Source organism: Cyphellophora attinorum (genome assembly GCF_001299255.1).
Source record: "Cyphellophora attinorum strain CBS 131958 chromosome Unknown Contig15, whole genome shotgun sequence".
In the NCBI taxonomy this organism is placed as follows: domain Eukaryota; kingdom Fungi; phylum Ascomycota; class Eurotiomycetes; order Chaetothyriales; family Cyphellophoraceae; genus Cyphellophora; species Cyphellophora attinorum.
The window spans coordinates 219,862-247,090 of NW_017253243.1; the positions used below are offsets into that span (position 1 = coordinate 219,862).

The 27,229-nt window shown below is 54.5% G+C and overlaps 13 protein-coding genes across 13 annotated transcripts; 4 read left to right on the forward strand and 9 right to left on the reverse strand.

Moving 5' to 3' along the window:
- Nucleotides 1-106: 106 nt before the first annotated feature.
- AB675_5044 (uncharacterized protein) lies at nt 107-1,674 on the reverse strand (the record flags this gene model as incomplete). The annotated part of the gene is made up of 2 exons (XM_018145225.1): nt 107-1,255; nt 1,327-1,674. The coding sequence occupies 2 exons, from the start codon at nt 1,672-1,674 to the stop codon at nt 107-109; spliced, it is 1,497 nt and encodes a 498-aa protein (XP_017999194.1).
- Nucleotides 1,675-2,422: 748 nt separating this feature from the next.
- On the reverse strand, nt 2,423-3,177 carry AB675_5045 (uncharacterized protein; the record flags this gene model as incomplete). Its single annotated transcript, XM_018145226.1, has 2 exons — nt 2,423-2,598; nt 2,664-3,177. 2 exons carry the CDS (start codon nt 3,175-3,177, stop codon nt 2,423-2,425), a joined length of 690 nt encoding a protein of 229 aa, XP_017999471.1.
- Nucleotides 3,178-4,646: 1,469 nt separating this feature from the next.
- Nucleotides 4,647-5,087, reverse strand: AB675_5046 (Equilibrative nucleoside transporter 1; the record flags this gene model as incomplete). Its single annotated transcript, XM_018145227.1, has 1 exon — nt 4,647-5,087. One exon carries the CDS (start codon nt 5,085-5,087, stop codon nt 4,647-4,649), a length of 441 nt encoding a protein of 146 aa, XP_017999203.1.
- A 62-nt stretch (nt 5,088-5,149) lies between these two features.
- Nucleotides 5,150-6,073, reverse strand: AB675_5047 (Nucleoside transporter FUN26; the record flags this gene model as incomplete). Its single annotated transcript, XM_018145228.1, has 2 exons — nt 5,150-5,843; nt 5,892-6,073. The coding sequence occupies 2 exons, from the start codon at nt 6,071-6,073 to the stop codon at nt 5,150-5,152; spliced, it is 876 nt and encodes a 291-aa protein (XP_017999245.1).
- A 357-nt stretch (nt 6,074-6,430) lies between these two features.
- AB675_5048 (uncharacterized protein) lies at nt 6,431-8,005 on the reverse strand (the record flags this gene model as incomplete). The annotated part of the gene is made up of 1 exon (XM_018145229.1): nt 6,431-8,005. One exon carries the CDS (start codon nt 8,003-8,005, stop codon nt 6,431-6,433), a length of 1,575 nt encoding a protein of 524 aa, XP_017999480.1.
- Nucleotides 8,006-8,488: 483 nt separating this feature from the next.
- AB675_5049 (uncharacterized protein) lies at nt 8,489-10,558 on the forward strand (the record flags this gene model as incomplete). The annotated part of the gene is made up of 1 exon (XM_018145230.1): nt 8,489-10,558. The coding sequence occupies one exon, from the start codon at nt 8,489-8,491 to the stop codon at nt 10,556-10,558; it is 2,070 nt and encodes a 689-aa protein (XP_017999360.1).
- A 183-nt stretch (nt 10,559-10,741) lies between these two features.
- On the reverse strand, nt 10,742-12,046 carry AB675_5050 (uncharacterized protein; the record flags this gene model as incomplete). The annotated part of the gene is made up of 1 exon (XM_018145232.1): nt 10,742-12,046. One exon carries the CDS (start codon nt 12,044-12,046, stop codon nt 10,742-10,744), a length of 1,305 nt encoding a protein of 434 aa, XP_017999196.1.
- Nucleotides 12,047-12,392: 346 nt separating this feature from the next.
- Nucleotides 12,393-14,409, reverse strand: AB675_5051 (Maltose permease MAL61; the record flags this gene model as incomplete). Its single annotated transcript, XM_018145233.1, has 6 exons — nt 12,393-12,643; nt 12,695-13,458; nt 13,550-13,723; nt 13,772-13,932; nt 13,982-14,118; nt 14,169-14,409. The coding sequence occupies 6 exons, from the start codon at nt 14,407-14,409 to the stop codon at nt 12,393-12,395; spliced, it is 1,728 nt and encodes a 575-aa protein (XP_017999313.1).
- A 1,248-nt stretch (nt 14,410-15,657) lies between these two features.
- AB675_5052 (Trafficking protein particle complex subunit 2) lies at nt 15,658-16,699 on the forward strand (the record flags this gene model as incomplete). The annotated part of the gene is made up of 2 exons (XM_018145234.1): nt 15,658-16,057; nt 16,392-16,699. 2 exons carry the CDS (start codon nt 15,658-15,660, stop codon nt 16,697-16,699), a joined length of 708 nt encoding a protein of 235 aa, XP_017999266.1.
- An 865-nt stretch (nt 16,700-17,564) lies between these two features.
- AB675_5053 (uncharacterized protein) lies at nt 17,565-19,253 on the forward strand (the record flags this gene model as incomplete). Its single annotated transcript, XM_018145235.1, has 2 exons — nt 17,565-19,001; nt 19,101-19,253. 2 exons carry the CDS (start codon nt 17,565-17,567, stop codon nt 19,251-19,253), a joined length of 1,590 nt encoding a protein of 529 aa, XP_017999385.1.
- Nucleotides 19,254-19,485: 232 nt separating this feature from the next.
- On the reverse strand, nt 19,486-20,967 carry AB675_5054 (uncharacterized protein; the record flags this gene model as incomplete). Its single annotated transcript, XM_018145236.1, has 1 exon — nt 19,486-20,967. The coding sequence occupies one exon, from the start codon at nt 20,965-20,967 to the stop codon at nt 19,486-19,488; it is 1,482 nt and encodes a 493-aa protein (XP_017999349.1).
- A 239-nt stretch (nt 20,968-21,206) lies between these two features.
- On the reverse strand, nt 21,207-22,515 carry AB675_5055 (uncharacterized protein; the record flags this gene model as incomplete). Its single annotated transcript, XM_018145237.1, has 2 exons — nt 21,207-21,407; nt 21,457-22,515. The coding sequence occupies 2 exons, from the start codon at nt 22,513-22,515 to the stop codon at nt 21,207-21,209; spliced, it is 1,260 nt and encodes a 419-aa protein (XP_017999470.1).
- Nucleotides 22,516-23,905: 1,390 nt separating this feature from the next.
- On the forward strand, nt 23,906-27,127 carry AB675_5056 (uncharacterized protein; the record flags this gene model as incomplete). Its single annotated transcript, XM_018145238.1, has 1 exon — nt 23,906-27,127. One exon carries the CDS (start codon nt 23,906-23,908, stop codon nt 27,125-27,127), a length of 3,222 nt encoding a protein of 1,073 aa, XP_017999432.1.
- Between the last annotated feature and the right edge of the window lie 102 nt (nt 27,128-27,229).

A 27,229-nucleotide genomic window follows, 5' to 3' on the forward strand; every position in this document is an offset into this window, starting at 1 on the left:
TGGGTGCTCACTCAAACGCTCGATTTCCGTTGCGCGAGCCGTCATCGCGGGAAAAGAAAGTACCCTACCCATCATAGCGCCACTCACTCATTCTCGTGCTCATACATCAATGCCCATCCAACCACTCCCTCATCTGCCCCCAAGCCCGCTCCTGCTCCTTCCGAATCCGCTCGTCCTCGTACTCTCCCAACACCGCGAATCCGTGCGGTACGCTTTTGTACACCTCAACCTTGCACTCAGCCTCGTTTGCAGCCCACGCCTTTTGCGCGAGATCCAGGACTTCGGAGGGGAAGAGAGGGTCGTCTTCGACGGCGATGCACAGCGTTGGCACGGAGGGGTGGATTTGAAGGACGTCCGGGTGGGTGATAAGTGTGCCGTGGGCAATAGCGGCGGTTCTGAGGAGGGGTGTGGGAAATAAGGGTCTGGGTAGGGCGGGTTCTGCATCCGAGGATGGTAGTGGTGCTGTGGTCGTGGGTGACTGTGACTGTGGAAGAGGAGCTGCTGTTGTGGTTGTGATAGGCGCTGCGGTTGTGGATGGTGCTGCGCCAGCTCTGGCCTCGACGTCCTCATTTCGGTCTTCGGTTTGGCTTGTAGTAGACGCATTTGCACTGCTTCCGCCTAAGACATCCCTGACTGAACCCATCCTGCCTATACTTGGCATGACCGGTATATTAGGCATGCTTGGTAACGACGCGCTCAACGCGCTCAGATCGAATCCCTTCCCAGACAGAGCTGGATGGCTAGCAACTCCGCCCTCCCCTCGCGCCAGAATGAGGATGTACTTCGCCCCAAAGCAGTATCCTACGCCATGTATGCCTCCACCGTGCTCGATGGCGTCTGCGTACTCGTCTTGAATCGCTGTGATGACAGAAAGCAGTCGTGGAAGGACCTTCTCAGGTGTCTGACGCGCGAGCCACATGTCTAGCATGAATGACTTGGCTGTGTCGGCGAAACCCAATTTGATTCTGTCGATGAAGCTGGGACTTGGTGGTACTTGTGTTGCTGCAGCGTCGGATGTTGTGGTGGGCAGGCTCTGGTACTGTGCTGCTGAGGTCGTTTTTGGCGATGTGATGCGGTTGCCGCTTCCAGGCGCTGCATCTCCTGCAAATTGGTCAGGCATGATGACTAAATATCCTGCGCCGGCGAAGCGGTCGGCCTGGAGTTGATTGTTGATGCTGTGGATACCGGTGCCGCCGGTCAGAAGAAGGAGGAGTTTTGCTGGAGTGGAGGGGTAGTCTGCTGGCTTGGAGATGTACTGAAGACGGTCGTCAGTTTCGTCCGTGAAAGTGACGCTCAGCGCTTGGAGGAAGGCTGTCCAGCACTCACCGTCTCGATGCCATTGAGTGTAGTGATGGTGCCGGAGGAAGTGGCTGTGGCAAGCGAAGAAGGAACGGGGCGATCCGAAGTGCAATGCTCGCCCATTGTAGGTCCTGTCTGAGCGGGTGAATCATCCGATGAGATCGCTGCAATAGCTGAGTTGATGGTCGTGGTGGCGGCTGACGTGACCGATGCCGCGGCGTAAGAGATGGTTGCGGATGCTGCAGATAGAGCGTTGGCTGCAGTTGGTGGTGTTGAAGTAGTGGTCAAGGGGCCTTCACGAGGCGCTGTACTGGTCGGCAAGTCCTCCATTGCATCAGACTCAGGTGCTCGTGTCGCCAGAGCTGGATCAGACATGTCGTTGGTGGACAACTGACAAGTATCGAGCCTGGTGACAGGCTGTAATGTAGCAAGGTTTACAAGTAGTCTGTGGCTGGACCGTCACGTAGGTGGGCTGATGTTGGGAGAGTGCGAGACCAGAGTCAATCACTGCAAGCGCGACAGGCGCTGAATACTAGGTAGTCTGTCAGTATCTAGGCAGTTGCGTGGTAGATGTTATCATTTGGCGAATGGCATAGTAAGAAGCACACTTGAACACGGGTTGTTATTCGTAAGGCGACTGCCCCGCGTTAGGCAACGAGGCACTCCCTGGAAGGCCCGTGCACCGGCATCAACCTTTTGGTTACTTTGCATTCGCTGCCATACGCAAGGCCGTGGCATCGGAATCCATGATAGTGCTTTGTTGCAACCGCACGTACTGCATACAAGAGACTGGAAGGAGCAGGGAACAGACGACACGGAGTAAGTCCCAGGTAAGCACAGGGATCCCTGATAATTCCAATTTGTTCCTTCCTCACGTCTGCCATTTCGACGGACTTGGTTGACAGTTCAACGGCAGGTGTGACCTGACATCTGAAACATCATGCTGGCATTGTGCGCATTGCGATTACAGTGCAGGTGCGGTTGACAGTGGTATTTTCATGTTTGGCTTTGCAGTTGTGCTAACGAAATTGGTATCTGAAGCAGTAAATGGGTCCTCCAAGGGACCAAGGAAACCCAGCCGTAGCACGATCTCGACGCCGAGCAGGTCTTCGGAAGTCGTAGATCATTCGTCTATCGCCTTCGATGACCGTGTGCTGCTTCCGTACTGCGCACTCGCCATGGACCAGTATTTGACCGTGTACTCCTTTCCAGCGCCCAGTCGCTCCTTTGCCTCCCAGGAATTGATGATGATTGCTGATGCTGACTTGGTTTTCTTGATGTGAGAAGATGTTGATGTATCTGTGGGTGTCCGAGTGGCATACGCCCCGTTCACATCATCATCATCATCCTTGTCGCCCGCTTACTGCTGAACGACGGCCGCGGGCTGCTCTCGCCATCCTTGCTCGCCCACGGCTTATTCAAGAAGCTGTCCCCGTCGCCCACCGTCATCGTGCTCTGTCGATTCGGGTTATCGCCCGGCAACCGCGCCTTCTTGGGCACTGGCATCATATCGATCATGCTGCCCCGGTAAAGCGGCCCCATCATTCTGTCCTTGATACTCTTCTGCCGCCTCGGGATGGCACCAGCTGGTGCTTGTGGCTCACTGGGGGCCGCGAATTTATCTGGTTTGTCTGATCCGTCCGCATTCTTCTCGCCTGCGAGAATAGCGCGTTCCTTGTTGATCTGTTTGATGTGTGATCGGCGACGGAGGTGTATAACGAGGAAGACTATGACAATGACCAGAACGATGGCTGCCACCGCGATGCCGACGCCCATGCCAGCTTTGGCGCCTGTGGTCATTTCTCGTTTGAGGAGTGGCATGGCGTCTGCCTGGATCGCTGCTGCTAGTAGCAGCGATGTGAATCGTATTGATGACATTGTGAGAGTCTAATGGTCTGTTCGTCCAGCGAAAGCCGTGGGGAAACGTATAGATATCTCGAGGATGAATGAGTGACGCGGGTGGCTGCACTGGTTTCGAGGATAGGTTCGCAGGTGATGTTGAGGTGTCTCTAATGTTGACGTAGGAGATGAGTTCCCAGAGCGGTGACCTGCTCGAATGGAAAAGTCGCGAGAACAATAGAGTTGAGGCGGGAGACGACGTGTGAAGCGAAAAGCAGAGTGACGGGATTAGTACAGAGGCGAGATGATCGTGTTCAGTAGTACCAGGTACGTATGACTAGTGGGCGCAGTTGAGTTAGGGGGCTTTCCGGGTATAAGATGGCACCTTGTCAGACGTGAGGCTGCTCATATCCTGGAGGGGTTAGGAGGGAGTGGCATGCTGCAGCCATTTGCCTGACAGATGAAACGCTAGCCTTGGCCGAGATTTCGAAGCACTCTGTGTAAATGCGCAACATCCACATAAGGCGAAGGTTTTGGGCTACTAAATCGATAGAAGAGAATGCGGCTTCTCGCCGCCTTGACTATGTGATTGGGCATAGGTGGTTGACAGCAGACGTACCTTACATGTCCGGAACATGAACGAGGCAGTGCAACAGCGGCCCTGTGTTGAGCGCTGCTTGCGAATCAAGGAGACCGTCGTGAGTAACGGTGGCCGTTGAAGTCCTGTACGAGGCTTTGATGATCGAAACCTGGTGGGATGTGCAGATTTCCCCTGACTTGCGGACGTGCTAAACCGACAACGGAGATGAGAAGTGGATCGCTGCATCTCCCTCCGAACACTAGTCCGCATGGACGCCGCTGTGAGATCGAATCAGCAGTCGCAAAGATCACGTGCCAGGCACAAGCTCGAGTTGCAAACCTCCGATCGCCGACCTCACTCGATAGCCGCCGCCAAGTACCCTGTCATCAAAGCACCAAAGCCAGCAATACGGCGCGTGTACTTCTTGCTCTTGAAGGAGGGGCACATTGAACGAATTGCTTCCGCTCCCTGCATCCTTGTTGCAAGTGCTCCGTGCATAATTTCAGGCTGCTCACATCTTGCTTCAACTTGAACTGTTTCGAACATAGCGCCGACATTGAGATTCCGGGGATCGGAAATGCAGTGCTGAGATAGTCATGTGACGGACGTGATTTTGAGGTGGCAACACTTGCTGTGGCGTCCGCAGTGCCCAGGCAGCCACAGAGCGATGGCATTACCCAATACAATCTGAATCGAGCGTGACTTCAAGATTCGGTCTTGGCTCTGCTCATGTCCCGAGTGTGCGTTTCGGAGACCACCAAACACTACGGACCGTCAGCTTTGCTTCGCTTCTGCGAAACTACTGCAGCCACTGCTCTGAAGCGAAAGTCGGCGAGGACGGTGATACACAAAAACCGACCTGCAAGTAATGGTAGGGCTGTAGAGAACAATGACGTGTCATATGCCGTGATCAGCCCCGCGATCGATGCTATACATCGCCGAGCGTGAAGCTCAGCAAGCTACCAACAGCCAGTCCGGCGACCAGCATCATGCCCATGAAGCCGCCAGCAACCTCGCGTTCCTCTGGTGCTACCCAGCTTCCAGCTCCCATCATGCAGCTGCTTCCGAGGTAGCCATTGCTGAGTCCGAAGAAGAACTGTACGACGACCAGATAGAAGATATCACTGTTGACGTACGCTCCCCTTCCCTTGATGTTACATAGAAAGTAGAGAGGAATGAAGACCAGTCTCGCCATTGCTATGCAGAACAAAGCAAATGGAAAATGTGTCAGTGACAACTTCGGCACCGCGGTGAGCAAGCGGCCACCCAGATCTCCTATGTTCCAAAGTAGGAAGCCGAGTGGAATGAAGACAGCAGATTCAATGCCAGAGACAGACTGTACGGAGGCTGTGAACACCGGGAACACCATGGTGACGGAGAAGCAGAGAAAGACGGCTATGGAAAGGAAGGCCAATTTTCGGAAGAGAGTCATTAATGGGACTGTCGCTTGTCGCTGATGTCGGTCTGCTCTGGCTCGCCGAATCGGTCTTGACCGGTGAGGGCGTCGCCTTCCGACGCCCCGTCGACAGTGGATTTGCTTCCGGCCGCCAGAGCATCTGCATGAGCCTTCCGCCTGAGCAGGTAGAAGAAAGCGATCAGCGAGACCGCTGAGACAGCAGTGGCGGTCAGGAAGTAGATGAAGGCAGACTTCGGTGACTCTGCCGCCGCATCAGCGTCATCTCCGTTCTTGTTCTGCACTGCTGCGACGGAAATGATCTGTACAAGCGGCGGTAGCACACCAGCCACGCCCTGCCCAGTCATGATCGCTTGTGTGTATTCGGTCCTTCCATAGCCTGAAGTGAAGGCGAAGAGACCATTCTGGATTAGCCCCGTAGCAAGACTTGACAGCAGCATGGTGACGAGCAGAAAGCCGAAGTAGCCGCCAGCACCAGTCTTGACGAGTGTCGACAGTGCCAGCACCGCGAATATGGCCGTATATAGAATGAGTGACGCGCTGATTCGCTTTGGGTATGAAGCACCCTTCTGCAATTTTGTCAAGATGATCATAGAACCGAGGTTCGTCACTGTCGACACCGACACTTCTGCCGCCTGGAAGTGGTTCAAGATCCACTGACTAGTTCTGAAGCGTCGCTGGAAGTATGGTGCAGCGGCAAGGAACATGTTCCTATCGTATGGTCAATACAGAAGTCTGAGTAGACGCTGATGCTCATACCATGCCCACAGCATCGCCACACCTAATAACATGAATATGAAGTATTCAACCCATGAGAACGGCTGTTCTTCTGGGCCACCTTCGAGGTCCTCCTCGACGCTGTCGCCATCTTCGTGCGGCCTGTCGTCGATAGGCTCGTAAGGCTGCTGCGGAGGTCCAAAGAAGCGCTTGACGCGATCCATATTGCTTAGGGGTTGCAGCTCAATGTTGAGAGCTGGCATCGACGGAGACTACACCATCTTCTGGTTGGAGCCTGCAGGCAGTGCTAGTCGAATGGTGTCCACGAGCGCGGTTGTCATGACATGACACGGGCCGATTTGTTGGAGAAACTTGAACTGCAGGAGCGCAGGCAGTGGTCGAGTAGGTTTCAGGGCAAGGGTTAGGGCGCGAAGGATGTGAAGGATGTTACGGCCATCGATGTCAACTTTGTACAGATCGATGATGTAGACTACGAACACGCCATCAAAAACATCTCGTCTGGGACGATGTTAACCGCCAACGCCAACGCTGCTGCAAACCAAAAACTGTCAACGCCGTGTTCAGCCTGCTGGTGAAGCATCAATGTTCAAGCTCTCCATAAAAGCATCGACATCCGGCTTCGCAATCAGTCCTAGATCCATGGCCTCGTTGAGAAAACGTTCTGCACTTTCCGGTAGCGAATGTAAATCTGGCGAACCAATCCACTTCAATGTCTTCGCTAACTTATTCCACAAATCATCCTGTAAGTCTTTGGCCGTCGCAGAACTTCCTGGGACATGGCAACGCTTCTTCTTCGACCCAGCGGTTTTGGTGAGCTCGTACAATACGTTCGAAAGCCAGATCACGTTTGTCTTTGGGGTGAATGTCTCATATTTCGCAGCACCATCTTTCTGAATTTGGTGGCTCTGTGACATCCACTGCTGGGCCTTGACGATTGTGTCGAGCTGATCGCAAGGACGGCGTTCTCGTTTGTAAGACGCCATTTCCTCTGCGGTGAAGGGACATTCAGGATTGTATAGTATCTCGCCCGTTTTTGCATCGCGCATCCGCGAATGCGTGTAGTCGATTATGCTAACTCGGAGGCCCGACAAGCCTAAGACCTTGGACGGATTCTTTCTCATGTCCTGGACGAAGCCTGTGCTGACATCAACAGTGCCTTCGTTGCCTGGGCGGAAGCAGATGTTCGACATGTGTAAGTCTCTGTGCTCGAATTCGATCTCCTTCTCGGCCTTGGCCAGCAGGATAGCGACCATCCAAAATACGTCGAATGCTTGGAAAGCAGAAGGCTTCTCGAGGAGGTCTAGGTCAGTCCCAGCGTACGCCATCTCAATGACTCCGTAGATCTGATCTTCGGGATATCTTGATCCGGGATCTATGGTTTTGTCAACGTCCTCCTGTGTGGTTTCCAGCCAGTCTCTAGCTGCCTGAATCATTTGGTCATGCATTCTTCCGCGAACGATCCGACTCCTGAAGATCTGTGCAAAACCGTGGAAGTCTTCCAGCGCAGCCAGGAGCTTCACTTCTCGCAAGAAATCATATGCCCGGCTCGCTGCTCCAGAGGACGCTCTGCCATTGCACTCAAGCGGAATGATCTTCAGGACAGCGGTTTCAACGTCTTCGTTTGGTTTTCGGACAACGAAGCAGTCGCTGTAGGAGCCTTCGTTGAGCTTTCGGACGTCGAACTCCTTGGTGAGTTGGCTTCCAAAAGCAGAGAAGTCGCGCGCGAATGAGGCGACACGATGAAAAGCCATCACAGGCTTCAGTACCGCGCGTTCTTCTTTGGATAATGCTACTTTCCGCTCAACGACGGGCTTCGAGACGGTTACGACGTCCTCATCTGGCGCAAATGAGACATCTTGAGGAGGCTCATCGTGCTCCTGCTTGTCACAGCGTCCAGGTAGTCGCTCCTCTTGATATTGATTGTCATTTAAGGCTGCAGCACTTCGTTGAGTTTGTATTGAATCGTGAGCTTCTTTGATTGACAGCTTTGCTACAGCCTTTTCCAGTGAGAGTGAAGGGTCATTGCCGGCGAATAGGCTTCGATTTGCATCGCTCGTGGCCAGCGGAACCAGTCGCTTCCGTCCATAGACCTTGTCGCGCTGCCGGGGACCAGTTGAAAGATTCATCAGGGCCATAGTCGATGTGACGATGCATCCTGGCTAGCCGCTCGCGTTGTTGTCCATCATAGTCGCGTCTCTATCAAACGTCGTGCCTTGTAAGTGAGTGGTCTATCGTAATGGGGATGAGGTCAATGTTGGGACTGGTCGCTGCAGCAACCGACAGGCTTGGCACAAGGCATCCAGGGTGACCCCCGTCACGCATCAGATGGAGATTGTTGTTCTCAGGATTGACGACCACCTGCGCAGAATAACCAACACCGAGAATCTGGACGAGAATACTAACCGTAGCAGCAACATCGCAATACTCGACCGGACACGCCTGTCAACGCCGACAAACTACTATCAACACATCCCCACTACAACAACCACCTCGACAATCGCGACCAACAATCTTCCAGGCACCCATCATAACGGACTCATGGCGCATTCATATCCATAGCATACCGCACCTCGACACACATCGCGCAGCCGAACGGAAATATACGCGACAACACAAATATGCCCCTGGACGATGACCTCGTGTCCTCCTCCCCTGGACCAGGACATACCCTCGAGGAGAACTTGCGCTACTACAAAAAGCAGTACGAGACCCTCGAATCGGAGCTTGCGGACTTTCAAGCTTCCAGCAAGGAGCTTGAGGCCGAGCTCGAAAAGGATATCGAAGCCTCCGAAAAACGCGAACGCCAACTGAAAGACAAAGCTTCTAATTTGCAGTATGAGGTGGACGAATGGAAGGCGAAACACAAACAAGCTAAGAGCGAAGCCGCCTCGGCGCAAAGCACTCTCCAGAAGGAGATTACAGAGTTGCGCGACACCAACCGGACACTGCAACTGCGACTACGCGACACCGAAGTCGCCAACGACGACTATGAACGGCAGCAAAGAAACACCGAATCCTCGCTGGAAGACATGGAGTCGAAATACAACCAGACCCTCGAGCGCAGTGTCATGCTGGAGGAAGAGATGCGCGTTGGTGAGCAAGAGCGCGAGGCGCTCAGGATAGAAGCACAGCGGCTGAAAGATGAGCTCTCCGACATAAACATCGAGACTGAGATAGTGAAGGAGAAGCTCGCCAAAGCCGAGGCGGTAATCGCACGCCGACATCATCTAACGATCGATCCCGTGGCTTCGTCTGCATCGCCGCGGTCTGAGCTGTCTCCAACGACCACGGACACCTCATTTGACACGCCGCCTGCGAAGACGGCCTCTTCATCAGCAGTTTCAGAGGCACCAACACCGCCCTCTCCGCCAGTATCGGACAAGTCAGCTGCGCTCCCAAAACCGAAACCTCATGGGTTCGCGACGCCCTCAATACCGAGATCGCGACCTTCGCTGAATGGCAATTTGCCAACACCACGCCAGTCGGCCTTCTCTGCTGTCAAGCCGAATGCGTCCGGAGCCGCACATATACGAGGGTCTTCGGTCCAAGTTCCAGCTATACAGCGGACTGTACCCTCCTCGACACATGCGCGCCAGTCTCTGGGCCGGGCTGGAGGTATACCACAGCGATCTAGCCTTCCTCAATCCCAATCGATTCTGCACCTGCGCAATCTACGCAATAAGATGCAGAATCTCGAAGCGAGGGTGCACACAGCTCGATCCAAGTTGCCTGGCCCGGTCAACACACCGCCGAAAGCCTCGCCTCGCTCTGGTTCCGCAATGGGCAACCATGCCATCCCCTCATCCGTCACCGTCCGAAGCCGGAAACGAGCTGGCGGCTCGACAATCAGCGGCGTCACCTCACTTGCAGACAGCGACGACACGCCATCTGCTCCTCGTACCAAGCCCTCTCGGCAGTCTTTGACAAGTCAATATGCCCGCGACATGCCTCCGCCAACTCCAACGCATTCCACCTTCGGCCGATCTGCACTTAACGATATGCCAGCACCGACATCTCGACCGTCTTCACGTGGCGGTCCACAAACATCTTCCCAGCAACCTTCCCGTCCCGATTCACGAACCTCCACTCACAACCGCCACTCCTTCATCGCATCCCACTCCCGCCCCGGCTCAAGAGCATCCATCTCCAACCTTCGCGGCCTAGGCAACGGCGCCTCGTACGTCCCCAACGCAAGCACAGATCGAGTTCGACCAAAATCCGCGCTGTCCTCGCACGGGCCCGTGGGTTACGACGGCGCTTTCGATGCAGACTCCTCCTCAATGCACAACGGCGGCGACCCCGATGATTCCATAATGGAAGAAGCCGAGCCCGACGCAGACCCATTGACGACTCCGACGCCACGGCGGACGAGTTTTCTGATCAAGCCGTCAAGTCGCACTTCTGACATTGGACTGTCTGCGATCCCTAGCCCTGTCAAGGGGAGCAGGACTAGCATCGGCGGAGTTGGGGCAGGAGGTCGTGTTCCCTCCAACAGTATTTCTGGAAAGCGTAGTGAGAGTGCGCAGGGACAGTATGCTGCTGCCACGGCCGCGTCGGCGTCGAGGAGAAGTGTTGCTGGGAAGAGGTCGAGCCTGATTCGGCCGCCGAGCAGAGCTGCGGCTTCTGCTAGGAAGGAGAAGGAGACCGAAAAAGAGAATTCTGCCTACGATGTAAATGAGACATTCTGATGGTCTGCTACGACGCAGCACGACAGCATGAGCGTTCCTGGCAGGCGTTGCGAACTTGGCATGGGTTATGCTTTGGCATCAGCATCACAATTCTGTGGCTCAATGCTTTCGCACCAACACTAGCATGAAGTTGATGAGTTACGGCACAGTAATGAGTAGTGTTTATTGGTAGTACTTCGAACCTCAACCGCCTTTCTTCTTCGCCTCCTCCGCCTCCCTCTTCCGTGCCAAATATCTTTCTTTGGCACCCATCTTGGCCTCCTCTGTGATCTTGCTCTTGGCCTTCTCCTCGACAGCCGCCGCCGCCTTTGCTTCCTCTGCAGCAGCTGCTTCCGCTTGCGCCTCCATCTGTGCCGCGATTAGACGTGACTGGCGCTCGCGCTGGGAGAGGCGGGCATCGGCGCTGACTCTTGGTGGTTGATATGCTGGTGCCTTCTTGTCCTTCGTGGTCGAGGAGGTGGCGGATGTGCCGGGTTTCTTGGGCGCGACATTGAGGCCTGCGCTCAGAAGCTGGCGCTTGTCGATGACTTCGCCTTCTTCGTTGAGGATGGCGCCGCGCTTCTGGGCCTCTTTGTTCTGTGCGTCGTCTTCGTCTTGCTGCGCAGGTATGGGCCCATCATCTGCAACCTCGACACCCTGACTACCACCACCGTACCCATTGCCATTGACGCTCGCCTTCCGCCGCGCCTCCTCCGCCTCCTCAATGGCTCTTCTCCTCTCCTCTTCCCGTTCCAGCATCATCTTGTTGAAACCCACCATCCCACCCATCCCCTTCCGCTTCCGCTCCTCCTCTTCCTCCACCTTTCTCGCCTCCTCTGCCTCCGCAAGCCGATTCTCCTCCTGCTGTTGCTTGTACGCCGACGTAACAAACGCTTCCTTTCCTGCGAATTCGTCACCCTCCTGTTCGCGTTCACGCTGCAGCGCTTTCTCGCGGGCGCGCTCGTGGTCCCGTTTCCGTTGCGTGGTGGAGGCGAGGAGGGAGGTCATGTATTTTGGTTGCGTTGGTTCTGTGTTTGTGCTTGAGGAGGTAGGCTTGCTGGGCTTGAATGTATCATAGACGGCGTCGTAGTCGTAGGCGGTGGAGTCGAGTTTGGAGGCTTCGGTTGCGTGTAGATTAGCTGTGCGGAGGGCGGAGAGGTTGGTGTAGTCTTTGTCCGTGGTCGGAATAGCAGTCGTGTTGGAGGTGGGCTTCTTTTGTAGACCGTACGAGGGCGCTGGCGGTTGGGTGAGTTTGGGTGATTTGCGAGGACGTGAGGAGGTTCCATTGTTGTTCGAGTTGTCCTCGGAATCAGAGGTGTCGTCCTTGAGAGGCTGTATGGGCTTGAGTGGTCTTGAGGGTCTCCCAGGACCAGACTGCGGAGGTGGGCTTGAGGCGGGTTCGTCTTCATCGTCGTTGTCAAACATCGCTTTCCGCTTGGCTCCAGGTGTAATCTTGGGCGCACTGCCCGGTCCGGGCTTGGCCTTCAGACCGAACGTGAGCGCCGGCATGACTAGAGTCCAACCTGAATGGGATGGATTTGAGCAGGACTGCAACGTCGATGGCTCTCTAGATCAATGTATCGGATCACGTGACTATCAAAACTCAGGCAGCGAATGGTGACTTCGTGGCAGTGAATGCACGATAATGGGTGGGAGCCAGACGACGAGTCTGTTCCTCATTCACCCATCCAATTTTGCAGGGCAGAGTAGCAGATCTCATGTTGACCCGGGTATGCCGAGGACTCTAAGATGTCATGGACACGAGATCGAAGTTCGAAATGGGCATGTTGATGAGTAGTAACAACTATATTCGCCGATTACACGCTCTCAGCAAAGCGCATTGGTCGAGCTGCGCTCAGTGAACAGCATCTACATGAGCTGGCGTTGCCTTCTTCTCGTTGTCAGAAGAGCTGTCTCCGGCGCCACCATATGCCAAGTCGGTGCTATGACCAGCGAATTGATCAACTCTGGTCTTCCTGAACTTGCGCGCTGAGACTTTGTTTTCGAAGAGCACGTCCATCTCGCCATAGGTGCGACCCTTTGGCTCTGGCAGTCGGAAGTAGTGGTAAGTCCAGAGGAGAAGGCAGACACCGGCCCAGAAGAAGCCTGCCATCCGTTAGTATACGTCCGTGGTCTGTTGATGACGAGACGACTTACCAGACTTGGCACCCCAGTTCCACTCAGTGGGCAACAGCATGCGAGGCATGATGACGTTGTTGATGATGCCACCGACGTTGTAGAGATTGCGAGCTAGGACGACTGTCTTGATCTTGAGGCGTGTCGATGGAATGTCGGCAACCAAGGCGTAGCAGACCGGTCCAACAGTGAAGTCGTAGATAAAGGTGTAGAGGAGCAGCAGTGTACCGGCTGTCAACGACGGGCCTCTCGCAGTTCCAAGCACTCCCATTCCGCCAACGACCATGAGGAGAGCAAAGAGAACAGCCAGGCCGTACAGGTACAGTGCTCGACGACCCAGGTGCGGCATGAGGAACCATGACAGGACCGTTCCGACTGCGCCCATAGCATATTGACCAAGATTGAAATTGAAGGCATTCTCAGACGACAGGCCAGCGTACTCGTAGAACTGAACGCTCTGGCCCATGAGCGAAGAACCGCAGAAGGCCTGGGTGACCCACACCATGCAGGTGATTTCGGTACGTCGGAGATCAATGCCCTTGAAGCAATCCCAGTAGTTGGTGCCCTCCGACATTGCCATCTCGAGGTCGTTCGTGGCTTTGATCATGGCAATTTGCTTGTCGACGTCGAATGGGACTCCAGAGTCAACCTTTGTCAGCTTGAGGAGCGACTTCCTGGCCTCGTCCATCTTGCCGTGTCGGACGAGCCACCACGGAGACTCAGGAGCCAGAATGCAGCCAATGAAGATAAGAGGTGGCCAAATCCATTGGAGTGCGAAGGGGATCCTGGTGTAATCGTTAGGTAAGACGTGTATCGGAGAGAAGCAGAACATTGAGAGTATTGTCTCGCTTGATTACTGTTCTTGGAGGTACGTACCTGTAAGCCCATTGGTCTGTGCGGGTGAGCATGCCACGTAGGACACCAGCAGCAATGAATTGGCCAATGACCCAGCACAAGTTGACATAAGAGGTCAGGTATGGACGTAGCACCACAGGTGTCACGTCTGATGCGTACGTGACAGTGATCGTCTGGAAGACACCCCACGGAAACCTAGCAACATGAGCAGCTTGCCCTATAAACGACACGGGTTTTACTTACCCGCAGAGCACAGCACCCGCAAGGATGGTCTCGATGTTCTGCGCGAATACTGGCAAGAAAATGAATCCGATCATGAGAACAAGTGATCCCAGCATAGTCTTCCTGTAGCCGAACTTCTCCGAGATGATACCATTCGCCCACAGGCCGATAATGGAGCCGACCTACAATCTATTAGACTGATGAACCAGATCCCGTTTGACCGTTTCGTACCTGGACACCGTTCTGAATACCAGACTGCCACGGAGCACTGATCAGACGACCATCGCCGTCGGGATCGTCTTGCGTGCCGTAGCGGTTGCGGAAGGGTGGGAAACCGAAGAAGGAACCCATTAAGCTGAGATCGTAACCTATCAGAATTGTAAGTATGCATACCGAACGTGGCCGGTATATCACGTACCTTCCATAACGACCGCTGTTGAGAAAATGATTGAGAAGATAATAGCCTTGGGATACAGTCGGATGGCATCTCGAATGGTGAGCTCGTGTTCTCCAGCAGCGGCAGCCTTTGCTTCCTCGAATTCGTGGACTACGCCAGGGTTGATCGAGGACAGCCTGCGCATGGCAGAGTCCTGAATGCGAGCAACACCATCTTGTTCGCGATCGACTTGTACAATGCTGGACCTTCGTCTCTCGGTCATGGTGAATAGTATTGAAGGACTGGAGCTATAGACAAAGGACTCGAAATCACGGTAGACGAGCTGCCATCTGAACCAGGGAAAGTAGATCGAACTTATATGCTTCGGGACACATGATTAGAAAGGATCTCGCACTTACGTAGGTGGAAGCCGAAGCCACGAGACGTCTGCCGAGCGACTTCGCATTGGCCAGATTGGATAGCGGGATGCCCGCCAAGGACCCCCGGCTTCTGCTCTTCCCCAGACGTAGCACCTGTGATCAACACAGCCGAAGCGTTATGACTGGTCGACTACGAGTCCAGTACGGCGGAAATTGCGCTGGTATCTAGCTTGGACAAGTACAGCCGACGGCGCAGAGCAATCACGGCCATATTGTGGATAGTACTGGACGTGAAGGGCCATAGAGAAATGCGTGCCCAGCACTAAACAAGAAAAATGGACGAGAGAGGCAGTGGATAGTCAAAGGAGGGGGACACAGCATGTGGCAATCAACCTGGAGATGGGGCAAAAGATGGGCCAGCTGAGGGGAGGACCACGCAAAGATCCGCTTATTAGCTCGACATCAATCGACAGAATCCCTGCAAACCAGAGTCGTCGACGATTGAGTGCGCAGTGCCATGGCGCCGTAGAACTCTCCCCTCACTTCCTCTCCTCTCCGCCCAGCACTTGGCAGAGGCTGTGAGCATCGACCTTAACTCCTTGACGTTCTCGCTCTCGCTCGTGATGAGGTTTCTGAAGTCATGTCAAGCCGCATCGCATAAACTCGGAATACCGACGGGAACGTCATATGATATTCGCTGATAAATAAGCGAACCTGAAGGAACGAGCGAATCAGCGATAATGGAGCCCCTAGAGTGATTGGCCCTGCGACGGTGTGTCTTGGAACGCGACTGCTCGATGCGCCCGCTGATCTTGGCCGAGGTTCGTGAGCTAGCTATATCGGGCCTAGTACATGATCAGAAACCTTGCCTGCCAGTCCTCACTACCTTGATTCACCTTGTTTTGTGCTTGAAAGTCTTCGATCCAACCAAGACAGAGTAATGAAAGGCCCGAGTTCGCTACACTGCAAATACTAAGGGTTTTCTCAAGCAAGTAAACCACATGGCCATCGAACGCTCGCCTTGAAGCGGAAAGCTCTTCCCGCTGGGCACGCTGCCTCAACCACCGAATTGCATGTACGAGTCGTGAAGCCTCGTCAAAGTTGTAACACTATACGGCTTTGCTGCGACTCCACTAGTCACATCGGGAAAGATGTCCTACTACTTCGCCATCATTTCGCCGACTGATACACCGTTGTTCGAGCTGACCTTTGGCACGTCCAAGGCTGGCGGTGATGGAGTCGCTCGCTTTCGTAATGGCGAGACGTCGAGATACATGAATCAGTTCATAGTGCATGCTGCGCTCGATGTGGTCGAGGAGGTGCAATGGCTGACGCCGAATATGTGGCTGAAGGTCATCGATAGCTACGCGCCTACGAACTCTCATGTGTCCTGTATGGTGACAGGCTCGAATCATCGATTTATGCTTCTGCATCAGCCGACACCTACGCCAACGTCTTCGGCTGGAAGTAGAGCTTCCACCATATCGTCAAACTCGATTCCTCACAACCCCACCGCACCCCAGACAGAAGATGCTATCAGACAGTTCATGAGTGAGATTTATGAACTTTGGATCAAGGCAACCATGAATCCATTCTATCGACTCAACAGCCAAGTTGTAAGTCCTGTCTTTCGCCAGCGCGCCACTGCCGCAGGGCGAAAGTGGTTGTGATGGGCCATATCTGGCCTCGTGTGCGGCATGCCAAACGCAAGCAGTCAAACATGGTCATAGCGCCAACTGGTCTCGGCGACAGGACAAAGGACCCCAGACAGCATCCTGAGTTAAGGAACTTGCTATCGAAGCTCGATATAACTACGATTATGGCCGCTGAGCTGCTGTGTCGTTATGCTAACGTTGAGAATCGTCACTCCTTCAACCTAGAATAGTCATCTGTATACAACCGAGCACTACGGACAGCTTCACTCTCGAAAAACGCACAGACGACGCCAATTTCGTCAATTGGCCGCTATGGGCACAGATCCTGCTACCGCTTGGGCTTCTGACCATCTGGATTCCCGTCTGGTTCTTCGTCACCTTGATCCGCGAATTCTCATGCTGGCAGAAACGGCATCGAGACTATCCCGACGTTGAGAAGCAACAATCTCAGAAAGCTCAATCAAATCAACCACAAATAAGGGGTTATCAGCCGCCCTTAGAGAGGCCAAATCCTGCCGCGTGGCCGCTTCCACAGTAAAGCCGAATTATCGACCGCAGGATCAGGTCTCAAGCGTGACGCAGATATTCAGGGCATCGTCTGCTTCCCTTTTGGTGGACTGGCGCTTCGATGTCGCGTAATGAAGGTACGACTCGATTCAGGTTCGACGCGATGGCGCCTTCAATTGGATGAACGACCTTGCTCTGCGCGAGTAGACCAGGAGGTCGTCAAGTGCTGGGGCGATGATTGCCTTACATTGCGTCTCGATCACCATCGGCAGCATGATAGCAGCTCGTGAATGGGTATGCTCATACATATGAGCCGCTGTAGTGACGGATCGGCGCTTTTGTCAGATGCCATCAGATCTTCTCGGATTAAGCGAACTATTCGAGTGGAAGCTCTCCATATTGTCAATTATGCGTTCCAACCGACTCTCAGTCATCTAGTGCAACATCTACTATGGCATCGCCTTGTAGAATGGTCAGTCACCCATCGTGGGATGCTGCTTACCCACCAAGCGCTAACTCCAGGCTTGATATGCCGTTGTTCGGCAGACTATACAGACTCTTAATCTACAGAGCACGAAGGTCTCGCAGTGTTCAGCGTTCCTAAGGTGGGATACAGCAATTCTCTCATTCACGTCAACCTTCAATCATGGAATACGCGACTCCCATGACTCCCGCTGAACGGTTCGTTGAGCCGCAAGTACACGGCTCGGTGCGTTCGCTCATGACTCTGTGGCCGCGACAAACGAGCATAGACCTGCTATATCAGCGCCATGAAAATATCGCTGCCTCTTCCAGATGCCTTAACTACGTGCACTGACAACATGCCCTCTCCATATACTGAAGACTGTCTCGACTCCAAGTCCGAGGCAACTTGCGTGAACAGTCCGCGCCCAGCCATGACTACTCCTTACCAGCACGAGCTCGACGATCTAGGTCACCGAGTCCGTAGCCCTGGCGTGACAAGGCCTCATGGTGTGGATGACGACTACCTGACATGGCGGTATGCTACGCAGAACCAAGTGATGCCTGGTGAGGCACGGAACTCGAGGAAGAATCGACTTTACGGGACGTTGTGTTGTGGTTCGGCATGGGGCATCGTCACATGGCTGGTGCTGGGTGCTGGCGTGATCGCTGCAATCGCGATCCTGCTCGTCAAAGCATTCAGTCCTGCCGCTTTCGGCGGGCATGCTGATGCCGCAAGCACGACCAGCTCCAGCATTATCGAACCATCGACGACTACCATCACTTTGTCGCCATCCTCTCCCTCTATCAGTACGACGGTACTTTCAACAGTCGCCACCGAGACGGAGACCGAATTTAGCACTACTACGCAGACACAGACGACTGAGGAGAAGCAGACTACGACTATTACATACACTCCTCCTACCACAGCCACTGCGACCGAGACATCTGTTGCAACATCTGTACTCACGTCGGTCTTCACCACCGAAGTCTCCGAGTCCTTCCGCACGAGCATCGTCCCAACGACCGAGACTGAGACCAGCTCGATCACGGCAACGGCCTCAGAGACAACAACAGCCACTACGACTGCTGTCACAACGTCAGTGACCACAGCCGCTCCAAAGGACGATGACAAGGACGATGACGATGAGGGAAACGATGACCGTGATCGACGCGCCTTTCCCGTCGAGAATGCAGTGTCCGATCTCACCTCCCGCTTCGCGTCCGTGGAGTCTAAATTGCAGACTGGCCCGACTGTGACGGACGCCCCTATGTTGTCTAGAGATCGTGAGCGATACCGATCCGAAACAGAGGCACCGATCCTTTCCGAACTGAACAAGGCAATCTCATGGTGTTCGGACGTTATGGCGGAGGCGGATGGCGACGACGTTGGCAAGGGTGTCAGCAAGTCCTGCGAGGGATATGATAGCAAGTCGGTCGACGGCTTTCCGTACCCAGGCGTCACTCTTCATGCCACGGACCCAGTCGATGGGGGCGCAGTGACCGGCATGACCCACAGAGCTTTGCCGAGCAGTAGTGCAAGTCCAGTCGTCAGTATCCGCACGATCATGGTCCGAATTCCGGTGGAGGTGTCAGCAACGCCTTGCCCGAACACCTTCAGAACCATTGTTTCGCCTGCCATCGCTATCCGAGACCCGGACCCAACCCAACGAGACACCACATCCACTGCAGTCCCCGGCGCCACTCCCGAATCCGCCTTCGACACAGAACGCCTCCTCGACATCGGCACCAACAACGGACAGCCCATAACGGTCGACAAACAGCCCATGGTCGGCACCTGCCTCTTCTTCGCCGGCCACCTCGACTGCGTCAAGCACCATAACCGGTGTTGGGGCGCGCTCGTTGGTGTCGTAAGTCCTCCTACTGGGTTTTCAGCTTTCTCTCGTTGCCGTTTCCCATTCCTCCCGTTCTTGCTTCAAGCTTGATTTGCGTGCTAATATATACGATAGGGTGCCGGCGCAGCCATCACCACCTTCGTCCTCGCGGTATGGGTGGTCTGGCCGCTGACACGGCATTTCTGGAAGGCGTGGAGGGACAAGAAGAACAGTCCGCCGGCTCCACAGATTACTTATGCGCTGCCGCCGACGACGGTGGCTGCGTGAGAATAGGGCCAGGCTGTGTTGGTCAAGCCGATGAAGGGAGTGCGGTCGGACAGAGTCATATATCCATTAAGAATCGCTACGCTGTGTGTATTATATACCAGTCATTATCATATTCTTGAGAGTCCTTCAATCATTCTCATTAGCATGTTCGTCCTTCACTGATTCTTGTTGCAAATTACGCGGAGATCATTTGCTATCACCAACTGACCGAGTTTCGTTCGAGTCGTAGCAATCAAAGCTCCCGTACTCTGACCATTGGGACTAGTCCCCGCTCACCCATATACACTCCCTCCGCCCAATCCTCATTGATCTCCTCCACTTCCCCCACCATAGCTCCCTTGGGAAACATCAGCTCGCCTGCACCTGCATCGCCTTCTTCAGGATAGTAGCTCCAGAGCGCAATGCACTTCTTGCCAAAGCCGCCATTAGGCGGAAAGCGGTTGCCTTTTTTGCTGCTCTCCGCAGAGACGTTTCCGAGTAAATTTGCTTTTTTAGAACGTGTACGTCTAGCACCACTGCCATACTGCTGTAACGAGTCTGTGGACTCGGCAGGGTCAGGAGTGCCATCCTGCCACGTCCACTGACCTTTCGTGGTGAAAGCCGATGGCGGCGCAGAAGCAGGCGACGAGTCCAGGTTTTGTTGCCAGAGCGCAATGTCTTGGTCGGACATTTTCACACCTCCAACCAAGTCGTTCAGTACGACCCGACGTTGTCCTGCATCTGCGCCATCAGCTTTGAAGACTGTGACGATCATGCGATGCCCTTCAGGACACTTGCGCCACCCTGCAGGACCGGCGTCGCGAGTGATTCGCCCGATCTTGATCAGGTTGTGATAGCAGCCTGTGCAAATGTCGTAGTCACCTGTGCGCGTTGGGGCCGCTTTTGTGGGTGAGGGGTGGGACGGACAGTGGTAGCGCGAGTCTGAAGGTGGGATAGGCACGGCGCAAATGTCGCAGTTGGTCGTGATCGACAAATTGACGAAGTCTGGGAAGGGGCCGGCAGAGGCAACGTCAGTGGCAGATGTTGCAGAAGACGGAGCACTGTGAGCTGGTGAGAATGAGCGCGGGTTGACTGCGGATCGCTGAGCTGAGGTCGCATGTAATTCGGACAGGTTGGAGTTAAGTGCGCCTACATGTGGATCGTAGGATCGAGGTAGAACGCAACCAGGCGTGAAGAGCTTGTGGGCGATTGGCAGGAGAGGATGGCTGCAGCAATGATGTGTGTTCACGCAGTCGTTGCAGAAGCCCCACTCGCCGTCGTTGCAGTAGTCGCAGCTCCAATAACAGGCGTTGGCAAACGCGCCGCAGTGATCACAGAATTGGCCTTCCTGCAGGCGTGATGTAGGGTCGCTATCTGTCGTAAGGTGCCCCTGTGATGTAGTTTGGACCGCTTTCTGTGGAGGCTTCCGATACTGTCTGCCAACAAGAAGATGCGGCAGCTCCATACTGCGACTCACTCGCCGAGGATGCGATGCATCAAATTTGGCCTGGGCAGCAAATCCGAAACCGAACCAGTGATTACATCCACGGCCGATTCGATAACATCGCATGCACAAATCCACCGCACAGGGGTCGCAGTGCTTATAGACTTCATACTGTATGCCGTTTCGCCCACATCTGTAGCAATCGACTAAGGGCTCCTCGAATTGTGTTGTCACAGGTGCGGACTTGCCATCAATCTCCACAGGTCCGTCCTGCGGTATTGATCGAGGCATGACGGGTGCGACAGCACTGTCTATGGCAAGGACAGCACACGTTGTACTAGGTGATAGATGTCTTGGCGAGTCAACTTCGGGCGGACTTACTGCTTGCGTAGCTGTAAACGATCGCGGTGCACGCCGCGGGGAGTGCCTAGGATCAGTCGATGCTCTCTGGTCACTGGACAACCGTCGAGGCTGATCAGCTGCGGATGAGGTTGACAAATCTGTTGCTGATCTTGCTGCCTGCGGAGGCATCACACCAGGATGAGTGGATCTATGTCCACGGACATGTGGTCGAGTCCCGTTATCCGATGATCTGCGTTGATGGGCTCTTTCCGACTGCGATGCAGAGGTCGGTCGGCCAACCTCGGACGTAGAGGTATATGACGGAGGTGGACGAGCTTCTCGGGAAGCGCTTGAGCCGCGAGTGGATGGCCTTGGGCTGCCATCTTGACCTCGCGAATTTGAAGCAGTCGAGCGTCTGCGATCTCTGGCATGATCTACGCGTAGGTTCTGCATGGCTGTAGCAATGTCTGTGGTAGGCTCTGGCGAGGTCGGTGCCGAAGTCTGAGCTGAGCGCTGAGATGGTCTCGGATGCAGTTCTCTGTAGCGTTGGGCGATGACTTCACTCAGCTCATCCTGCTGCTCTTCTGTCAGGGTATCAATGTCGATACCGTCAAGAAGACCCTCGGCGAGAATTTCTTGCATGAGACGAGCTTCATCAAGACTATCGCCAGTCCCAGTCCCACTATCGGAGGCACTGACCATCGATCGGAGACTGGCTTGGTGTGCAACGGTCCGTGCCCCACGCTGACGAGCTTCCACTGCATCTGGATGCCGCGGTGAAGATATGGGTGGTGATTGTGGAGGCGAAGCCAAAGCAGGCGCATCTTCTCGGGATTGATCCAACACATCTTCTTCTGCTGGCGTGTGTCTCCTCTCGCGGCGTTCGGTACGCTCTTGGATACGGCGCTCACGCGCACGGTCGTGTTCGCGACTCCTGCTCCGACTTGTGGTGTGAGCGTGGTCTGGGGTCAGCAGATTGTCTCTGCGAGGCTGGTAGGGCGAGGCAGTGGTGTCCCGAGTGCTGCTGCGCTGGCGCGGGATATCAGTCGAATGCCGCTCTCTGCGGCTCGGATCCTCCTGCTCACGTCGCCTTCGGTCACTTCTCCTGCCATCGACCCGTGGAAGTATGTTCTCAGGCGGCTTGTAGATTTTTGCCATCTCAGCTTTCTCTTCTTCGGATCGAGCGCGATCTGGATTCGCTGTCAAGAACATATCCAGCAGGGTCGTAATCATAGCATTGTGCTGAGCGTCCTTGACGTCTGCACGACATGTTGGACATGTATACGGCAGAGGATTCCGGACGGGAGAGTGCGAGTGGGTGGCTTTGCGGTGCTGGTGAGAAAACCATTCTTTCAAGCACGATCCGCAGAACGTGTGTAGACAGTCTAGCAAGGTGAGGGGCTGATAAAGAACTTCGGTGCAGATGAAGCAGATTAGCTCCTTCTCGAGGTTCAATAGGCCAGTTGTCTTTGCTGCAGCTGCTGGAGTTGCTGCCATGGCCTTGTCGGGCGGGAGCTGGTCATCATCAACGTATGAGGGAGGCGGGGTCCGTGCTTGCTGAAGGTCGGTTTGTCATAGCTATGCCCGGTGGCGCGTTCGTGGACTCATTTATCGCCTCTCGGGCGGGGAGATGAACTGGCTGAGAGGTACAGCATGATCGAAATAGCAGTTGGCCACGACAAGCGACTCAACTCGTTATGACTGGTCGGCTGCCCAACTCGTGAAGTGCGACTAGACCACTCGGTAGCTGCACAGAGATCAGCTCAGCCAAGCACAGAAATGCCAAAGAATCCAAAACCTTCCATCAACCTTGATGCACTTTCATCATCAGCAACGACTGGCACATCGCCATCATGATATCATTCTGCATCCGCTAGCAGAATTGGCGAGTCGACTTTAGGTCACGCATACAAGCAATGGTATCAAGGATGCACACGTAGACAGTCGCCGCTGGCGACTTGCACCAGCGAATCTGATATCCTGGAAATGAGGAGCTCGTCGGCGCATGCCGACCATTACAGGAAGCATGCCTTCCACACCGCAACGGAAGGCACAACGTGTGCATTCGAACCTCGGCGACTTACGCAGGGATGTCCGTCGACAGGAAGCTGCAGATAGGAAGGGGCAGCTGTTCACTATAGATCAATTGCAATCCCAGTCAAGCGAGTCGAGCCACGATCGAAGGAATCGCGACACAGGCTGATGGACCTCCAAGCGACGCATTTCCTTACGGCAAGTCGGTAAGCGATGAAAGCGCATCTGCCCGATATACATGCTGTCGACGCGACCACCACGATGAACAGCTGGAATCGAGCGTCTGGCACGCTGCCAGAGACTAGGGACGAAAGATCTGCCCGAGCGATGCCCCTTTCCATACCTCGTGCTTACCAACTGCTTCGTGCGAGTGACTTGCAATGGTCGTTGACCCGGCCCCTACCACGTCCAGCTCATTCACTGTCGTTGTGGACCGGCATATTCACTGTGGCAGTCACTTCAAAAGGTTCTTCTCAACTATTTCAATCTTTCGAAACCTCTTCCGTCCTCTCGCTCTCTCTTACACTCACACAGTACACCTGATCTTGCAGTATCGACCGAACAAGTCCCTCCGATGGCTGTTTAGACGATCCAGCCGGTTGTCCTTGCCTTCGCGCAAGGCCAGGTAAGAAGTTCTAGCGCTGCGGATATCCTTGCCATCCTTTTACTTCAGTTACAGCAACCGAGAGTCTGTCAGGGTCTCCTCATCTGATCGATGCGCCGTACCGATTCAGAAGCATCCAAAAGTCGTCTCCTGGTGTCAAGTCTTTAGCATGGGCGCAAATCAGAGCAAGGAGCAACCAAGCACCATGCTTCCGCGCGCACGCCTGCGACATTGGCAATTCCGAATGAGATGCTTGCACACGATGATGAGGTACTTAAGCGACCAATCCCTCCTCCATTCTCACGCGAGGGCGTACTTCGACAATTTCGCGATTTTAACCCCACCACCATCGACAATGCCGACTATGGCGAAGTCATCCTCGTTGCTTCCTGCAAGCGACCCCTGGACGGAGTCATAGTCGAAGATGCTGCCAGGGAGGCCTCTGTTGGCGCATCTGCTATGAAGAAACGGCGCCTAGTACTGTCCCTTCATGCTCACAGGACGGCCAATGATACAGCACATCGGGCCACCAGGGCGGGCTCTGCGCAAAATTACGTCAAGCACACTGTCACCTCGACCGCGTTCGAATGCACGACTCTGGACGAGGAAGAATGTACCGCATCGACCAGGGATCCCGATTCGCCTGAGCAGCTGGAAGGTGACCTCGATGACGACGTTGCTGCGCAGGAGCTAGCTCGAATTCACAGTCTTGTTACCAAAGAGCTGAGTGGTTCACCTGAAATGGAGGCAGAGAACGAATGGATCTCGATGTCTGGCCGCAGGGTCGTGGACAGATCTGCAGCCGACGAACGTTACCAGACTGAAAAGGAGAATCAGTACGCTCTTCGAAGTAGGCAACTACGAGAAGAACGTCTGAGACAATCTTGTGAGGTTGAGGATCCCATTGTGGGCGAAACAGTTGCTAATGATGCTTCAGAGAGCATCGAAGCACCTGCACAGTCATTTTCTGAAGCCATTCTATCCTCGATCAGTGAGCCACAGACCGACTCTGTGCCCAATGACTGGTGTGCCGACCCAGAGTCCTCCGGAGAGCAAACGGATTCGGAAACCCCTGGAGACGAGAATTTTGACTGGTATGAGTGTCCTCCTAAAGCCGGCACTGCGCGCAATCGACCTAGAGCACTCCCCAACCCTGCTTCACGGCAAGCTGCCGAACGTTATCGGACACAAGGCCGACACCTTGAGACCGGTGCATTCGATCACGGACTTCAGAGACGCCAAGCGGTCAACGAAGATTCCCTCCTCGCAGCAAAGTCAGGACGCACCATGCCGGTCAGTCAGGGCGGACCCCAGTCGGTTCTTGGACACGTGCCTGTGCAATTCTCCAGACCTAGCGATTCGAGGCTCGAGAACGACTCGGGACAGACACTTAGTCCTGCGGCTCAAGCATTAGCTGCTAAATGGAGGAAGCAGACCGCAGAGGCCTCCCTGAGTGTTCCGGTGGGCGAAATAGCATCAGACGTCGATCGGTCTGATGACACGGCCATGAAAAACGAGCGGGCGCGCCTCAAGTCTCTTGGTACTGTTGTCAACAACCTGAACCTGGCCTATATCCATTTGAGTCTCATCCGGCTTTCGGGCAAACTTTTTGCCGAGCGCGAGCAGGAAATACATAGAAATCTGCTCAGGGAAGGCATCAAGTTGATGAAAATGGGCGTGCCGCATAATGTGGTTCATGGCGAGATAAGTCGCCTCAAAGATCAGTCCAGGCGGACTCTGCCGGGCGAAATGCTGACTTACAAAATGAGCACAATCGACAAGGTTTACGAAGATGTCAAAGCTCATTATCACGAGCTTTGTGGTGCTGAACATGCGGAAAAAATTCAGACAGCGCTCAGAAAGATTCCCGAGTCTATGGCTACGATTGACGAATGGCTTGAGGCTCTCTATAGGAGGGGCGTGGAAGAAAGGGCTCGAAATCGTGCCAGAAAACGCGTTGGTGGTGATCAGCCGCGTGTTCGCTTTGCTTCTGCCGATGAGGTATACAGGAGCGATGATATTGCACGCAATGTCAGGACCCAGCAGCCTAAAGCCAAGAAGCTCTCGAAAATTCAACGCATCCGAGGTCGGCTTGCATTGTTTGAGGAAGCAGAGAAGGAGCGCGAGGCGGAAAAGCAGTCGCGGGAGCAGAGGCCGCTTAGTTCAACAGTTCAAGATCAGGAATCTTCAGAAGAGAGCGAAGAGGATGCGGACGGCGAGGGCTACTATGGTGCAGCTCAGCGACCTTCTTCAGGTTTCGGCAGTCAATTGCCGCCAGCATTCGCTCAATCCGAGAGTTTGGAGATCGAACAAGAGCAAGAATCGCCAGAAGCGCCAGATCTTACAGAAGCTGAAGTCTCGGTAGGGCCCCAGCCAGCCAGTGTTCAAAGCTTCGACGAGCGCCTTGCATACCAAAACAAACTCAACGCACTCGACCACCAAAGCCGGGGTTGTCGGCTCCGAGAAGACCTGGACGACCTTGATTCTTCCGCCTCCGTAAGCGACGAGACAGAGTCATCCGACGAAGACGACCGTCAAGCATATAGGTATTCAGTCCGAGCCAACTTCCGGGGCATAGCCGGCTACGAGGATGACTGGGATTATTCGTTTGGATCTTTCTTCCAACGCAAGAAGGCAGAAGCGCGGATGTGGCACATAGTCACGGAGATCCGAAAGCAACAACACGAAGAGTACGGACACACCTGCGACATTGTCACCCAGATCCGCAACGATATGGTTGTCAGCATAGCCCTTGAGATGCCTGACGGGAACACAACCATAGTCCGCATGAGTCAGACAATTGTTGATCTCACCAAGCGTCAAGCAAAGCAGGCCCGCAACATGATCCCACAGCATGTCGGCCATCAGTGGATCGTTCATTGGCAGAAGGACATTATAACCACCACTACTACGACCGTCACGAGGCTCGCACAGCCATCATGCGATTTGACGAAAGACGTAGCCGACATGCGGGACAACGACAGCCTTTTCGGTGGGACACCTCCGCCACAAAGCGCCGGAACTTCTTTCAGCTCATCCGTCTCTACACAAGCGGCTACAGAGACCGTCATCGACATCAACACTGACGTCGAGCACAAGACATACTGCCCCAAACCGGAGGAACAAGACTTCTATACCAATTCGTACCACGCCAACGTGAGGGCGAAAGAGATCTACATTGACTGGTACGCCTCTTTCTGTCCCGAGCACGAGCGTCCTTCCGACAGATACCTAGAGTACAGCGGTATGCTAGGGCAGGAAGAGGCTGCTAGGCGGGCAGAACTGGAAGGCGTGGCCGATCTACCTGGTGCAGTCGTTGGTCCTTGGGAAGCGGAATTCGAGCGTCCCGAGGAGGAGACAGTTGAGGAAGGACAGGAAGTTGGGGTGGTCAAGATGGTGAAGAAGGTCAAGGTGAAGGAACACATGGTTGTGAGGGTGGTTCAAAACTCGGTCAAGGGACCGCGGAACTAGGTGGTCACGAAGGAACAGCATTCTGCTCGGGTGTCCAGCTACGACATCTGGCATAAAAGAGGTGGTCCATGTGCACGCAGGAAAGTGGATGTTGTGTCAGAT